Here is a 16,264-nt window from a genome sequence, read left to right as displayed (position 1 = left end):
AATAACAAGCTCCAATGCATATTCATTCAAACATTCATTTTTTGCTGGACCCAAAGGTCATTGTTGGAAGACCGGTTTTGATTGAACAAGGCTGCCAAGAGAGAACGGGCCTTGTTCGAGTGTTTCAGCAACCTCTGGAGAATGTGCAAGGCAGCGCCCCATGTCAAGTGTCGAGCCTTGCCCTTTCCTCAGAGACACTCGCACATTCATATCAGCCAACCCAGCAGCATTAAACACATTCTGTTTTTGAATGCCTCTTTTCATTTCTCGCTCCCTCCTTCGCATTGACATTTGGTGGTGGTGTGGACACGCATGCTGCCCTTTTGGTCCCCACGGGGAGGCATTCTCTCAGCTCGCGCATTGGGGCCCCAGATGCAGCACATTCTAGAGACGAGTGCTCCCTTTGTCCTCTGCTGTCAGCCACATACTCCTCTCTACTCAAATTAAAAGTCACCCCGTCCTCTCTTTCTCCCCCTCTTTGTTTGTCTACTGTCCAGTAGTTTAGACCTACTGATCTGCTCCAGGAGCAAGTCTTGCCAGGGTTCCAACTATGGCAGTGCTTGTCACCTTTTAGCAAATCAGGACATGCGCACTGTCCTGGGCACCCGCATAAGCATTAGACAATGAACACTTTGGTCCAGCCACTATTCTGAGGGCATCCCAGATCAGGGACAGTCGCAATGTGTAATTTGAACCCTGGCCCTTGCCCTTTTCTCTCCTGTCTTCCCCACACCAAACTTTCCCCTTGCTATCATGTTGTTGTTGTTTTTTTGGGGGGGGGAGGAAGTGGCTGGTTCCCCTGCCCCCTAAGCGCTCCATTTCCACTAGCTCATCGCAGGGAGCTCCCAGGGTAGGTGCAGAGTTGGGGGATGATGGACGCGTGGGGGGCGTGGAAGGGGGGATGCTGTGTAACAATGGGTGCTTTGTGAGAGGAGGACTGGCCGTCGCAGGGGTGGGGGGCCTCTGCAGCGCTGAGCAGAGCCACTTCATTAGTGAAGGCTCTCCCTCCTCCCTCCATTCTCTCTCTCCTCCTTCTGTCATTCTCTCGCTCGCTGTCGACATAACACACTCTGAAGTCTGGAACCAGCCAGTAGGAGCCTGCGTGGTTGGTGTTGCGCTTTCTGTTTTCCGGTCAGAAGCAGGGTGGAGACGGGTTTTTCCGACTATCTGGGGGTTCTACGCAGCTCTTTTCGTACATGACTACTGTCTTCCTCCTGTCTTAAGGTAATTCTGCTTGTCTGCGCTGCTGTCATCTTGTCCTCTGCCGAGAGCAACGCATCACAGATGAGACATTAATTGATTTATTTTATGCTGTGTCAGAGTAACTGAATGCACATTTTTGTGCACGTAAGGAGCGGTCTATCAGATGACAACAGCGTATTAAGTAGCTGCAATGTGAATCTATCATTAGGGTTGCAAAATTCTGGGAACTTTCAATAAATTCCCTGGTTTTCCAGAAATCCTGGTGGAGGCTTCTGGATTTTTTTGCTTCTTCCCACCTGATTCTGGGAATTGTCCAACTGGGATTTCGGGGAAAACCAGTAAATTTATTGAAAGTAACTGGAATTTTACAACCCTATCTATAAAATTTGAAATGCGGTCATAGCTCTGGGGTCTTAGTTTGTGCTGCCTGCCCCTTGGGTCTATGGTGACGTTTGAGTACTGGAGCTCAGCCCAGTAGAGAAGTTTAAATTGGGTGGGTTGCTGAGGGAGAAAGGGAGCTGTTTTGGGGTGTGTATATGTTGGGGGGGGGGGGGCTGGCTGTGTTTCTTGTTAAATAAACTGTTAGAGGCTAGTATAGTGCAGCTCATTGTCTCTCGCTCTCCTCTCGTTCTCACACACACACACACACACACCTTTGGGCCAAGGGGATGGTTATACATTTTGTAAACATTCTGATATATTAGTTTAATTCATATCTGTTTTCTATCATTTTTATACTTAATAGCCTCGTGTCTGTTTCAGGATGAAAAGGTGAATCTCCTCTGATTGCAGCGATGGCAGTGCAGGCTGGCATACAGGTAAGAAAATGACTTATGAACATAAGGATTTTTGGAACGTTTTTTGTTGTTCAGAAGGGGAAACTCCTTTTCCCTCAAAGGCCCAGTCCAAAGACCTCTTCTCATACCGTGGTCCCTGCTGTATTTACATATCTAAAGGATAGGCGCAGCAGTCAGGTGTTAGCAAAACGGCTCGGCTACAATGGCAAAGCAAAATCGTGACGTTCTCATCAGTTTAGGACCCTTCACGAGTCATTCAAAATCTCTAACGCTTTCCTGGTTTAGTTTGTCCTGGGCTGCCCAACCCTCTTCCTGGAGATCTACTGTCCTGTATGTTTTCAGTCCAACCCTAATTTAGCATATCTGATTCAGCTAGTTAAGGTCTTGTTGAGCAGCTAATTAGTAGAATCAGGTGTTAAAGTAGGGTTGGACTGAACCCACAGGACGGTAGATCCAGGAAGAGGGTTGGGCAGCCCTGAGCTTGTCTATTCAGGAGGCAGATTGACACTGATCACTTTACTGTTTTTACTGGTCTATTATCTCCAGCAACATAATCTGTTTGCTCTCAAGGCCGTCTGATATCTGAGGAGGCCAATAAACCCAGTGGGCAGGGCCGTAACTACATATGAGGACACAGAGGTCTGGATCTCATACATGTTTTTTTAAATATTTTTTTTTGTTGGGGGGGCAGTCAGGGTCTCAACTTACTGTTGAGTTAGGATTGTAGAATACACTAGGTACCATTTTGTGCATAAGCAGCTTTTGAATTATGTTACTCACCAATGCCAGTAAAAAAAAAATCTTGGTAAATTAGTTTAGCCAACTATCTAAACTTGTAGTAATCATGGCTGAATTACCGACACCCTGCGTGTGCCCAGGGGCCCTGACCTCCAGGAGGCCCTCATGTATTATATTTTGTTAGTCACTTTCACTCAGATATTATATTAACATGGCATAAGTTATGGCAGAATGTGTAGAATTGTAGAACATGTGCTTTAAGTCTACAAAAAAATATCCCCACCCTGTGGCAAAATGTGTTCCAGCCAAGAATTGTCTGGGAAAAAAAATCTAAGTTAATTAGTTTACTTTTTGTCAATAAAGTAATTTTGCTGCAAACAGATCCCTCTGTACGTATTAATTGTATAGCTTATAGGCTATGTGTTTGTAGATGGACTGAGGTGAATGAAGCAACAGCAACCAATGTCATAATGGCTAGGGTTATTTTTGCTGTTCTTCAAATAGCAAATACCGTAATTGCTGGACTATTAAGCGCACCTGAATATAAACCGCACCCACTGAATTATTAAAAAATATGTATTTTGTACATAAATAAGCCGCACATGTCTATAAGCCGCAGGTGCCTACCGGTACATTGAAACAAATTAACTTTACACAGCCTTTAAACGAAACATGGCTTGTAACAAAAATAAATAGGCTTTAACGAAACACGGCTTGTAACAAAAATAAATATGCTTTAACGAAACACGGCTTGTAACAAAAATTAAAGCAGTAGCCTACCAAGAAAGTCATTGGTCACTATCTTCCTCCTTCTGTGCACTGAAACCACTGAAGTCATCTCCTTCGGTGTCGGAGTTGAATAGCCTCAGAATTGCTTCATCTGATGTTGGATCGTTTTCATTGTCATTTGTTGTCTTTCTGCACGGAGTCAGTTCCTCACGCTGCTGTTTACAACGTCTTATCATCGACTCATTAAGGCCAAGCTCCCATGCAGCAGCTCTATTTCTTTTTCCAACAGCCAGATCGATCGCCTTCAACTTGAAAGCTGCATCATATTCATTTCTCCGTGTCTTTGCCATGATGAGGGTGACAAAATTACTACCGTAATCAGAATGATGGGAAGTTTGAGCGCGCTCGATTTACGTCACATTATGTGACGGTGCTCAGTTTTTTGGCGGCATGAATCTTGCGAAAGCGGGAAAAATCCATAAATTAGCTGCGTCATTGTATAAACCGCGAGGTTCAAAGTGTGGGAATAAAGTAGCGGTTTATAGTCCGGAAATTACGGTAGTTCCCCCCCTGTCCAGACCTCACTAAAACTCAGACCTTGGTTACGGCCCTGCCTGTGGGGTTTCTCCTCTCTGAGTCAAAGGTCATCAAGAACCATGGGAAGATTTCACAACTCGGAGGAGCATAAAGGACTAGCAGGTGTAACTCTGACCCTGTTTGAATCCTTCCTTCCTCTCGTCCTTGACGTTATCACTGATCTGATGTAGGGCTGGGAATTGCCAGGGGCCTCACGATACAATATTATCACGATGTGTTGGTGCCGATACAATATGAATTGCGATTCGATACTGTGATTTTATTATGCTTTGATGTTCCAAACATATTGCTCACCCTATGTCTGCTGCAGAGGGACGAGAGAACTATGACAAAATGAGTGTTGATCAGTCATTGAACTAAAAGTGCTGAAACCATGTTGGCTTACTATTTTATAAAGAAGACGGAGAACAAGATTTCAGATGAAAAATACTGGCGTTTTGGCGCAGGCACAGTGAAAATATAAATTATAATATTGTCCAAAATATTATTGTGATATGTATTTTTCCCCCATCACTAAATTGATGTGACATTATTAGTGAAAGCAATGTAGTGGAAACAGTTTTTTGCACTCAAATCATGTGATTCCGTTAAGGAAGGGTGAAAGGATGCATTTGAGAAGTATTCAAACTCATTGGCTTGGTGTCTGTCTTGTGATCACACCAACATGCAATCGAGAGGCCTAGTATGTGTACATATATGCGATCCACATCATCCTGAATGGCTATTTGGTTTCTTCATTAAGAACGAGTTAGGAATGTAGATTTTCTGTTTAAAATCCCTTTTCTATGTTCCATTAAGAGGGAGCTTTAAAGTCCAATGTTTAAAACTCTTACAATCTCTCTCCCATATCTGCCAGATTTACCAGGATTATGCTGTATTTGTTTACACAATTAGTCTACTTGCCTGTACACAGTACCTTGCCTGTACACTTATTCTGAAAACTAAACGTATACTTGGGAGGAGTCTAAAGTTTTCACAGTACCCAAAACTATTTCGCAATTTTATTTGGACACAGGAAAGGTGGTAGGTAATTCTACTGCACAAGGACTACCATTAAGGATCAATTGAATTGATGTCTAACTAGAATAAGCCCACGTGAGGGCTACTAAAGCTTTAATTTCTGTGAAACCTGCATCCAGTCAGGTGACGCTGGAGAGGTCACCACAGGTAATCCCCAATGGTATGGTGGTAATCTCCACATGTTTATGCAACTCAAACACTCCCCTCCTCCTCGCCTTTTCTCTAATTAGCTGTATTCAGTGCGAGTAAGATGGAAAACAACATAAGTTGTGGGGTTGCCTTGCCCAGAGCACCAGCCAGGCACCTTATCCTTAGAACACAGTTATGTAAGGGAGAGGGGGTTGGGGAGGAGGAATTGCGAGAATTTCTTCTAATTTTTGTGTTTTAATTAAATGCAAATCTTTTGACAACCAGACAGAATTTTAAATGCTTTCTACTGAGCAGGGCCATTTATGCTCTCACTCTCTTTCTCTCTCACACCTCTTGCTCTCTCATATCTTATTTCTCTCACTTTCTCTCTCACTCTTTCTTCTCAGTCTGGGATGTTTTCTGTGACGTCAAATATCTACAACAGTGACTTGACTCGCCCTCGTTCTCTACCCCCACTGAAGTTTTTGAGTCACTCAAATGGGGTCGTGGAAAAACTCCCAAAGAACAACCGAGACCTTTCTGTGAGGCTAAACCCAGGGAAAGTCTCAATCATGATATGCCAATGAGGGTGTGGGAGAGAGGCAGCGATAGTGGATATACTGTCAGCTGTGTGTATTTATTTATTTATTTATTTATTTTTCACCTTTATTTAACCAGGTAGGCAAGTTGAGAACAAGTTCTCATTTACAATTGCGACCTGGCCAAGATAAAGCAAAGCAGTTTGACACATACAACAACACAGAGTTACACATGGAGTAAAACAAACATAGTCAATAATACAGTAGAAAAATATGTCTATATACAATGTGAGCAAATGAGGTAAGATAAGGGAGGTAAAGGCAAAAAAAGGCCATGGTGGCGAAGTAAATACAATATAGCAAGTAAAACACTGGAATGGTAGATTTGCAGTGGAAGAATGTGCAAGGTAGAGAGAAATAATGAGGAGCAAAATAAATAAATACAGTAGGGGGAGAGGTAGTTGTTTGGGCTAAATTATAGATGGGCTATGTACAGGTGCAGTAATCTGTGAGCTGCTCTGACAGCTGGTGCTTAAAGCTAGTGAAGGAGATAAGTGTTTCCAGTTTCAGAGATTTTTGTAGTTCGTTCCAGTCATTGGCAGCAGAGAACTGGAAGGAGAGGCGGAAGAATTGGTTTTGGGGGTGACCAGAGAGATATACCTGTTGGAGCGCGTGCTACAGGTGGGTGCTGCTATGGTAACCAGCGAGCTGAGATAAGGGGGGACTTTACCTAGCAGTGTCTTGTAGATGACCTTGAGCCAGTGGGTTTGGCGACGAGTAGGAAGCGAGGGCCAGCCAACGAGAGTGTACAGGTCGCAGTGGTGGGTAGTATATGGGGCTTTGGTGACAAAACGGATGACACTGTGATAGACTGCATCCAATTTATTGAGTAGGGTATTGGAGTCTATTTTGTAAATGACATCGCCTGAAGTCGAGGATCGGTAGGATGGTCAGCTTTACAAGGGTATGTTTGGCAGCATGAGTGAAGGATGCTTTGTTGCGAAATAGGAAGCCAATTCTAGATTTAACTTTGGATTGGAGATGTTTGATGTGAGTCTGGAAGTAGAGTTTACAGTCTAACCAGACACCTAGGTATTTGTAGTTGTCCACATATTCTAAGTCAGAACCGTCCAGAGTAGTGAAGTTGGACGGGCTGGCAGGTGCAGGCAGCGATTGGTTGAAGAGCATGCATTTAGTTTTACTTGTATTTAAGAGCAATTGGAGGCCAAGGAAGGAGAGTTGTATTGCATTGAAGCTCGTCTGGAGGGTTGTTAGCAGTGTCCAAAGAAGGGCCAAAAGTATACAGAATGGTGTCGTCTGCGTAGAGGTGGATCAGAGACTCACCAGCAGCAAGAGCGACATCATTGGTTTATACAGATAATTGAACCCTGAGGCACCCCCATAGAGACTGCCAGAGGCCCGGACAACAGGCCCTCCGATTTGACACACTGAACTCTATCAGAGAAGGAGTTGATGAACCAGGCTAGGCAATCATTTGAGAAACCAAGGCTATCGAGTCTGCCAATAAGAATACAGTGATTGACAGAGTCGAAAGCCTTGGCCAGATCAATGAATACGGCTGCACAGTATTGTTTCTTATCGATGGCGGTTAAGATATCGTTTAGGACCTTGAGCGTGGCTGAGATGCACCCATGACCAGCTCTGAAACCAGATTGCATAGCGGGATTTAAAATGGTCGGTTATCTGTTTGTTAACTTGGCTTTCGAAGACCTTAGAAAGGCAGGGTAGGATAGATATAGGTCTGTAGCAGTTTGGGTCTAGAGTGTCTCCCCCTTTGAAGAGGGGGATGACCGCAGCAGCTTTCCAATCTTTGGGAATCTCAGAAGACACGAAAGAGAGATTGGACAGGCTAGTAATAGGGGTTGCAACAATTTCGGCAGATAATTTTAGAAAGAGAGAGTCCAGATTGTCTAGCCCGGCTGATTTGTTGGGGTCCATGATTGGAGGTTAATCTGATGTGACTGTAGAATACAGTGCTTGTTCCAGCCTCCAGGAATTCTCCTCCCCTCAGCTGATTTCCTTTCCCTCACTGCAAGTGGAATATCACCGCAGACATCTAGTAGGCAGTCTCAGAGGACTTGGTTGTCTCGACAATATCCTATTTCTATTTCTCTTCCATTTTAGAGTCTTACAAAACGCTGCTCAATCTCCAAGGCAACCTTTCCTCTGTCTATTTGCACTTCAATCTTATTAGTGTAGCTGGATAGTTTTTTTAGGGGGCCAAATGTCGAAATTGTATACTGATGAATATCAACATGTTTGAAAATTGATATGCTTGAATCATGTTATTCTTGCCCTGACAAAGGCGCGGTCTGTGTGCCAGGGGCTGAGTTCTCGTAGCCTGTGTGAGTGAAGTATTTCGGATTTCTCCCCCTGGTCTATCCCACTGCCAACAGAGTCTAAACCCACTTCCAGTGATCCGTGCAGCTCCTTTAGTCTACGAGCATTTGGATACAATCACTATCGTGCTGGAATCTATTCTGAAAATGACATCCTTTGCCAGGCTGACACCACTTGTAATATAATGGAATTGTTGAATAACGGGTGAATGTAAGCGAAATGCTAGGAACATTTCATTGTCAGCACCCAAAACCCTTTTCTGCACTCTCTCCCCATAGTAATGGCACCAGCTGGTGGTAGAGGACACATTGAGTGACAAACTATCTTTCTCTTTCTATCTTTACCCCCCCTTGCAGGTGTGGTTCAGGGAGAAGTTTGACACACCCCTGCAGAGTCCTCGCAGCCCTTTGACCCTGCGGCATGGGCCGGGCTTGGCCGATGTCTTCCAGTATGACCAGTGGCTGGCCGTGCGCCACGAAGCCACACTGGTACCCATGCAAGAGGACCTGGCCATCTGGCTCACCGGGATGCTGGGTAAGACCAGGAGGGTCATGGGGGAAATGATTCAAAAAGTGTGTCGTTGTCTTATTCCTGTGGCATTATTTGTAACCTGAACCTGGCAAATGAAGTTTTGGGATGTGCAGCCTAGAATTCTTCCTTTTGTTAATCATTTGGCCTTAAATGTCTCGCCCTGTCACTCACCCCTCACTCCCAACAATAAACACTAACACACTATTTTCCTCTCTGTCTCTGATACACAGGAGAGGAGGTGAGAGCGGAGAGCTTCATGGCGGAGCTGAACAATGGGGTGAAGCTGTGTCGGCTAATTGGAGCTCTGCAGAGCAGGATCTCTCAGAGCAGGGCCTCGGATATGGGCAAGGTGAGCTGGTGCGACAGGAATGGCAGGGGGATCAGGATATTAAGGAAAAGTAGGCGAGTGGGGAGAGTGGTAATGGATAGGGTCATTTGAGCTGGTGGTTTCCCATCTGAAACGTTGGTGCGTTTGGTTCTGAAATGAATGTGTTTTAATGAAATTATGTCAACTGTGATGCAATGCATGTGTGGTTCATTTGTTATACTTTTTGAATGCCTTTCCCTGCAGTTGTTTCCCATGAAGAAGGTGGCATGTAAGTGCAATGCCTCTCCAGGGTCCTTTTTCGCCCGCGACAACACTGCCAACTTCCTGGGCTGGTGTCGCCACATAGGCGTGGAGGAGACGTACCTGTTTGAATCAGAGGGCCTAGGTACGTGTTTTAGTTTGGTGGGGAGGCTGTACTGACCAGTAGGCACAGTAAGTAGGAGCTAATCACAAACGGCAATCGCTCCAGACAGTTTTGAAGTGCATATTTGGTGGGGGGTTTTCCGGCAGCCTCTAGTTAGCTTAGCATTCTAGCACGAATGTCCACAGGTATCAATCAAACCAAAACCCATTCAGTCTTGTGTAATCAGTGGAGCAGAACCATGGTTGTACAGTTGAGGTAGGTTCCAACTCCATTCCATCCCACAACTCTTGTAACATTACTACATTATCCTTGGAGTTAATTAATGTTACTATATTACCCTAGGAGTTGATTAATACATTACTACGCTGCCCTTCGTGTTTGATACGTTACAACATTACCCTGGGAGTTGATTAATTGCTCCTTAGCTTAATCGGTTCAAAGGAACATGGGCTGAGTTGTAAGCCTTTAATGACTGAACGGAGCAGATGCCTCCACTGCAGCCATTGTCTGGCTTTTGTTTAAGCCATCCTCCTTAATGACATAATAGGATCCACCATAGAGAGCAATTAACATAAGTTCTCTATGTGGACACCTTCTCATTATAAGTAATGGGTTTGTGACACTGCTGCTATACTATACAACCATGTCGTCTCTCTACAGTATGTATTTTCTCTGTCTCGCAGTTCTGCACAAGGATCCCAGGCAGGTGTGTCTGTGTCTGCTAGAGATCGGCCGAATCGTCTCCAAGTAAGTTTCCCTTGGTTGATAGATGATGTACAGTACCAGTCAAAAGTTTGAACACGCCTACAGTGATTCCATGTGTTATTTCATAGTTTTGATGTCTTTTAAAAAATAAAGAAAAACCCTTGAATGAGTAGGTGTGTCCAAACTTTTGACTGGTACTGTATGTGCTGTAGATGTTGCACTGTGACAAATGTAAGATAAGATCATTCTAGAACATGACCACCACGTTTTGTTTTGACCTTTTTGATCCTGTAGTTATGCAATGTGGTATGTTGCAGCTGTTTTGGGGTAGAAAGATGGACAATGCAGCAAAAGCGAATATGTGTGGCATCTTTTTTTCAATTCCTAACAGTCCCTTTTAAAGCACTGTACTGATCTGTTTTTCTCCATAGGTATGGTGTGGAGCCTCCGGTGCTGGTGAAACTGGAGAAGGAGATTGAGCTGGAGGAGACCCTGCTGAAGACGACAGAGCCTGCTCCTGCAGTCAAAACCTTCACTGTGTGCTGCCAGCATGGGGGCCTCTACCAGCCTGGGGTAAGTCACTCCAGGAGTTAAAACTGTGCTATTGTCAAATTTCTACTGACTAAATAGGGACTCGACTCTCCACTTTCCTCTCCTCTCATCTCTCTTGTTGTTCTATTAAAATAGTTAGTTGGTGACCCAGTTCATCAGATCCAAGATGGAGGCAGCGGTGGCTCTAGTTGCCTCACTGCTCAGGGCTGTATGAGTCATTATGGTCCTCGTGATGCTCCATCCATCTGGGGTCATGTGACTCTAGCCTGTGGCACCAATGCAGCTCAGTCACAACATCAGAAGAACACTTCCTGTGTCCACAGCCTAAGCTGCATGACACTTAGCCTTTGATTAGTGTGTTTGCCAAAGCGGTCCTCTTAAACTACAGTATTCAGAGGCTGCTACTGAGTGCTGCTCTCTAGCCTTTCAAGTTTTTGCAACTTAAAATTGGTTCATTTGAGTTCATCGATTCATTGCGTTTTCCTGTTAGCAACTCTGCTTTATCCTTAGGTGATGGGTTAATGAAACAGGGTTTCTCAATGTTTTAGAACATTTCTTTCTCATGTTCTTGCTTCCTTAGCCAGGACTCTATAGGCCCATGTTAATTCTCCCTCTGTGTTACAGGAGCAACATCTGACGGACGATCCACCGTGTAACTGCTCCCAGAGAGTATCTATTGAATACCTGTCAGAGGGCCGTTACAGGCTGGGAGACAAAACCCTCTTCATCCGGGTGAGCAGCACACACTGTATAGTGACACACTGAACTCTCCCAAGCATTGAACATCAGTGTATGTGCTGTAGATGTTGCACTGAGTCAATTCCACTGCTAAGTGAGCATTAGACCTGTAGCTAGTGACACACCCTTTCTGTCCTGCCAAGAGACCAGGAAACATCTCTCTACCGTAACCTCATTCATTACCTGGCCATTAATCCAAAGGTTCAGTCTCGGTGCCTGGCACAAGCTTGGCTGTGTCAGCACCGTAGAAATTAAATTACTACACTTGATGTAATTCTATGGTCAGTACCTGTCGTCTGGTCCTTTTTATACCTTCACATACTATAGACCAGATAGTCTTGTAGACTTGAGACCAACCTACTACATAGACCAGATAGTCTTGGAGACTTGAGACCAACCTACTATATAGTCTTGGAGACTTGAGACCAACCTGCTATATAGACCAGATAGTCTTGGAGACTTGAGACCAACCTACTATATAGTCTTGGAGACTTGAGACCAACCTACTATATAGTCTTGGAGACTTGAGACCAACCTATGATATAGACTAGATAGACCTGTAGACTTGAGACAAAGCATTTTGGAAAAGTCAAGTAAGCTTAGTATCAATGTTGTGTATTTAAGGCTGATAAAATGGTGATACAACTGGAAAGTAAAAAGCCATGCCAAGTATAAAAAGCAGCGTTGTAGGATAAAGGAAGCTGGAAACGTCGGTCTCAGTGGCTCATGGTTCCACACAGCAGCAGATCACACCCTAAGCTCATTAGGGAAGCAGAGTGGATCTCGTTAGTACTGGACAGGAGGTCGGGCCAAGGAACAGTGTTAACTTATTGGCCAAGGAACAGCGTTAACTTATTGGCCAAGGAACAGCGTTAACTTATTGGCCAAGGAACAGCGTTAACTTATTGGCCAAGGAACAGCGTTAACTTATTGGCCAAGGAACCGCGTTAACTTATTGGCCAAGGAACCGCGTTAACTTATTGGCCAAGGAACCGCGTTAACTTATTGGCCAAGGAACCGCGTTAACTTATTGGCCAAGGAACCGCGTTAACTTATTGGCCAAGGAACCGCGTTAACTTATTGGCCAAGGAACCGCGTTAACTTATTGGCCAAGGAACCGCGTTAACTTATTGGCCAAGGAACCGCGTTAACTTATTGGCCAAGGAACCGCGTTAACTTATTGGCCAAGGAACAGCGTTAACTTATTGGCCAAGGAACAGCAGCTGAAAAAATAGATGGTAGCTGTAGATAGTAGTTGGCAGCACTGTAGATATTAGTTGGTGGTAGTAGGAGTGAGTAGTGGTTAGTAGTGGTGGTAGGCGGTGAGTAGTGGTGGTATAGTGGTTCCTCCTTTAAAAGCTGTGAGCTTACACCGCGTGATTTAGAGGTAATTTGACGTTTAGCACGGTACCCTGCGTCACCACTTCACTGTTAACCCTTTAAAGAGACCAACTGAAATGTCTCACATTTATCCCTGTCTCCCTCTCTCACTGTGGTAGATGCTGCATGGGAAGCATGTGATGGTGCGTGTGGGGGGTGGCTGGGACACCCTAAGGGGTTTCCTACTCAAGTACGATCCCGGCCGGGTGCTCCAGTTCACAACTCTGGAGCAGAAGATCTTGGCATACCAGAAGGGGCCACCGGGCTACGGCTCTGCAGCAGCGGCCCCTCTACCTGACATGGACCCTCTTGCTGCAGTCAACCTCATCCCCTCATCTTCCTCCTCATCTTCCTCTGGTTCGGCCTCCAAAGCTACCTGCACCCCCGTCTCGACCCCAACTCTGCCCAGGAAAGCAGCCGCAGCACCCAAAAAGATCCTGCAGATGCCCCTTCCCTCCCCCAAGAAGCCCACCCAGAAGCCCTTGCCAATCCCCAAAAAGGTGGCTGCTGTGTCACCCACCCTGTCTTCGCAGCAGGGCCCAAGCCCTTCACTTCACAGTGGCAAGAGCCAGCAGACGGCACCACTGCTACATTACTCTTCTGCCCCCAAGCTGAAGCTCAGGCCGTCCCCTTGCGGCGCCCTCTCCCAGCCCCGTAGCCCTGTGTGCCCCGAGCCCTCCTGTAAATGTCCTAAACCCTCCTCCACTCCATCCACCCACACCTCCATCACAGTGCCTCGCCCCGCCACAGCCCCATCGAGGGTACACTTCCAGAAAGATGGCCGACCCCCAACCGGCGCCACCCAACGCCGCCTGTCTCAGAGGCGGCCCACCTCCTCGACCTCACACCTTCGTCTGGATGTTGCAAGACTGGTCCGTCCAACCCCCCGGGTGGCTGTGCCAACACCCAGGCCTGCAACGGCCCAACCCACCAGGGCACTAAACCCTACCTCCAGGACTGCCACAACAGCCCTGCCCAAATCCAACATCGCGCTCCCCAAGAGCAAAGACACAACGGCCCAAACCAGGGCCATCCCCAAAGTGGTTGTGCCTCCATGTGGTGGCACCCCTGGGTGGGTACCAGGGGCCCCTAGTGGCTCTTCCGCTGTTGGCAAGACCCACCAGAGAACGGTACCAACTGCACAGAGGGCAGGACGGAGGCAAGCGCCTACCACCAACACCCCCTCTCTCAAACCGGAGCCCACCAAAGCGGCCCCCCGAAAAACCAGCCCCAACATCAAAGCCCTCCCCTCCCAAAAGAACACTGCTCTCACGAAGAAGACCCAACTCAAGAACAAAAGCGAGGACCCTTATTTTGAAATGAACAGTAGAAGGCATCAGAAGACGTAATTGGGGGACATAGTAATGTGACGGGGACGTCCTGTACTGTCTTACTGAACATTAATGCTTCCATCATGGTATTTGTCTGAAAAAGTCCCCAACCAGGATTCAGCAGAACACCAATGTCCACACAAATATATACCCAACTGGTTATAGATGCAGCAACTGTCAAGACACAAGCTAGTGTGTAACTTTCAAAACGCCATTTGCATTCTACCATTTTTATGTTTATGTTTCTGTTGGTTAGATTTTTTTGTTACTTTGTCTCCTTTTATTGTCCTGTTGTCAAAAGCTCATGCTTCAATAGTATTTTACAAGAAGTCCATTTTTATACTGTCTTTGAATGGGTTGAGAAGTGAGTGATACTGATTTTATCTGAGGTCAGCTCAATTCAGTCTAACAGAAACACTCAATGGAAGTGTTGTCAACCAACATCCCTTCAACAGCCTTTTGTTTCTTATCCTTTTTCCATCATTTGAGTGTTTTTGAAAGCTTTCTAACGTCTATTCGTGTTACTTGAGGTTCCCTACAGAGGGCTCTATCTTTGTCCATCTGATCTGATACATATTTTTTCTCTGCATATAAAAGTTTGACTTTTAAACATTGACATTTTTCTTTTCAGAAAGGGTCATTTCTGTGCAAAGCAGAGCTAAGTAAGGCAGCACACTTTGAACATTTGCTTTTTGAGTTTTCAATATTCATTACAAGCAGGTTACTGTAACCAAAGTTTCACATGTTTGACAGAAAATATAACTGGACTGAATGTTTGTCCTCTGTGGATAAGCATTTCATTGATGGAGGTATGATTGAATATAGACGTTTGTTTCTCTTTGTCACAGACTGGATGATGAATGTGGTATTTTCCATTTTAAGAGGTCAAATTAAGCACTGTTGGAATGTTTCTCGTGTGCCTTTAGAAATGACTGTTGTTGCTGAGTGGCTTTAGAATGTACTAGAAGCTAGGGTTTTAATATTTGTTTTTACAAATGAGAATTGCACAAAGTACAAGCACTCAGACTGAGTTTTTTAATTATTATTACATGGTCAAATCTCAAATGAATTACTACTGATAATAATATGCCTCTAACACATCCTTTGAACAAGTAGTAGACAACAAAAGGGACAAGCGAAGCCCTTAATCATTTTACAGAGGGGGAAGTTCAAGTGGGGTAGATTTTAATTTGTTTATTTTCATTGATCATGTTTTTACTTTTCTACGTGAGCTTCACGTCTAAGTTACTTTATCTGTTTTCTTGGTCAGCACTTTATTAAAACCTCTTGGTGTGTTTGTCAATTTGGATGTTGATTCTGTTGATTTGTGTTGTCTGATCTACTTTTGTTACATTGTCCAATAAAAGGCCAAACGTTGCCAGACTTCCTTGCAAAACATGTCTGCGCTTCATAATTGACAGTAACATTTGAAGTCAGTGGAAATGATATTGACTTAATTTCCAGAAACTAAGCATACTCATACCCTTTTCACACTCTTGTGCTAACCATACTGCGCTGGCTTTCACATTGTCCTTTCCAGCATAGTCTTAGAAACTACAATGGATGCGTAACCAGGCTGGCACAGTAGAGCGTGGCTTGGCCTAGAATCATCCTAGGGTTTGGCTCAGTAGTGTGAAAAAGGTATGAGGAGATGTGCAGCTGAAGTACTAGAAGGTCTTTGAAAGTTGATCTGTGCAGTCAGAGTACAGCCATATACTTAATTCAATATGGATTCATATTTCCACTCGTCCTTGGTTACCACTTCATTTACTTGATCAGCTCAGTGATGGCTGCTTTATTGAGGAACATTTTTACTCAATGTGATGGTTGGTTGTCTTAGCTGGGGACCTTAAAGCAGCAATCAGCAGTTGAAACGATAACAAATTGTCCTCCCTGTTTTGGTAAAAAGCTGACTACTGGGGCTGGAGAAATGTAACCACTGAAATCCATAGAGCTATGGTTGCAAGGAGTGACCATCTGTAATATAAAAATGATAGTTTTAACCATGTTTTGAGGTTATATGGTGTTTACATTTACTTGGTTTACAAACATTGGAGTAAAACGAGCTTGTATTTTGGATTCTGATGGGGTAGGACAGTTGAACTAAGCTCATGAGGCATTTACACTGAGTGTTAACATAAACACCTTCCTAATATTGAGTTTCACACCCCTTTGCCCTCAAGACATCCTTAGCCTCATGCACTACAAGGTGTCAAGTGTTC

At 44.8% G+C, this 16,264-nt stretch overlaps 1 protein-coding gene across 2 annotated transcripts in view; it reads left to right on the top strand.

The window, feature by feature from the left end:
• Nucleotides 1-15,470, top strand: part of LOC115107119 (GAS2-like protein 3) — a 28,650-nt gene extending 13,180 nt beyond the window's left edge. Inside the window, exons 1-9 of one of the 2 annotated variants that reach the window (XM_029630529.2) lie at nt 976-1,224; nt 1,966-2,021; nt 8,470-8,647; nt 8,875-8,993; nt 9,216-9,357; nt 10,020-10,083; nt 10,473-10,614; nt 11,218-11,325; nt 12,831-15,470. In XM_029630529.2, coding sequence (XP_029486389.1) covers nt 1,998-2,021; nt 8,470-8,647; nt 8,875-8,993; nt 9,216-9,357; nt 10,020-10,083; nt 10,473-10,614; nt 11,218-11,325; nt 12,831-14,060 — 2,007 coding nt within the window. In that variant the 5' untranslated portion in view covers nt 976-1,224; nt 1,966-1,997 and the 3' untranslated portion in view covers nt 14,061-15,470. Of the gene's footprint in view, nt 1-975; nt 1,225-1,965; nt 2,022-8,469; nt 8,648-8,874; nt 8,994-9,215; nt 9,358-10,019; nt 10,084-10,472; nt 10,615-11,217; nt 11,326-12,830 lie in introns of those variants that run through there. The other variant, XM_029630530.2, reaches the window with a different exon arrangement.
• Nucleotides 15,471-16,264: the final 794 nt, after the last annotated feature.

The sequence above is a fragment of the Oncorhynchus nerka genome, linkage group LG23, assembly GCF_034236695.1.
Source record: "Oncorhynchus nerka isolate Pitt River linkage group LG23, Oner_Uvic_2.0, whole genome shotgun sequence".
Lineage (NCBI taxonomy): Eukaryota > Metazoa > Chordata > Actinopteri > Salmoniformes > Salmonidae > Oncorhynchus > Oncorhynchus nerka.
The sequence above is the reverse complement of the archived record's forward strand: the minus strand, read 5'-3'. Positions and strand labels throughout refer to the sequence as shown.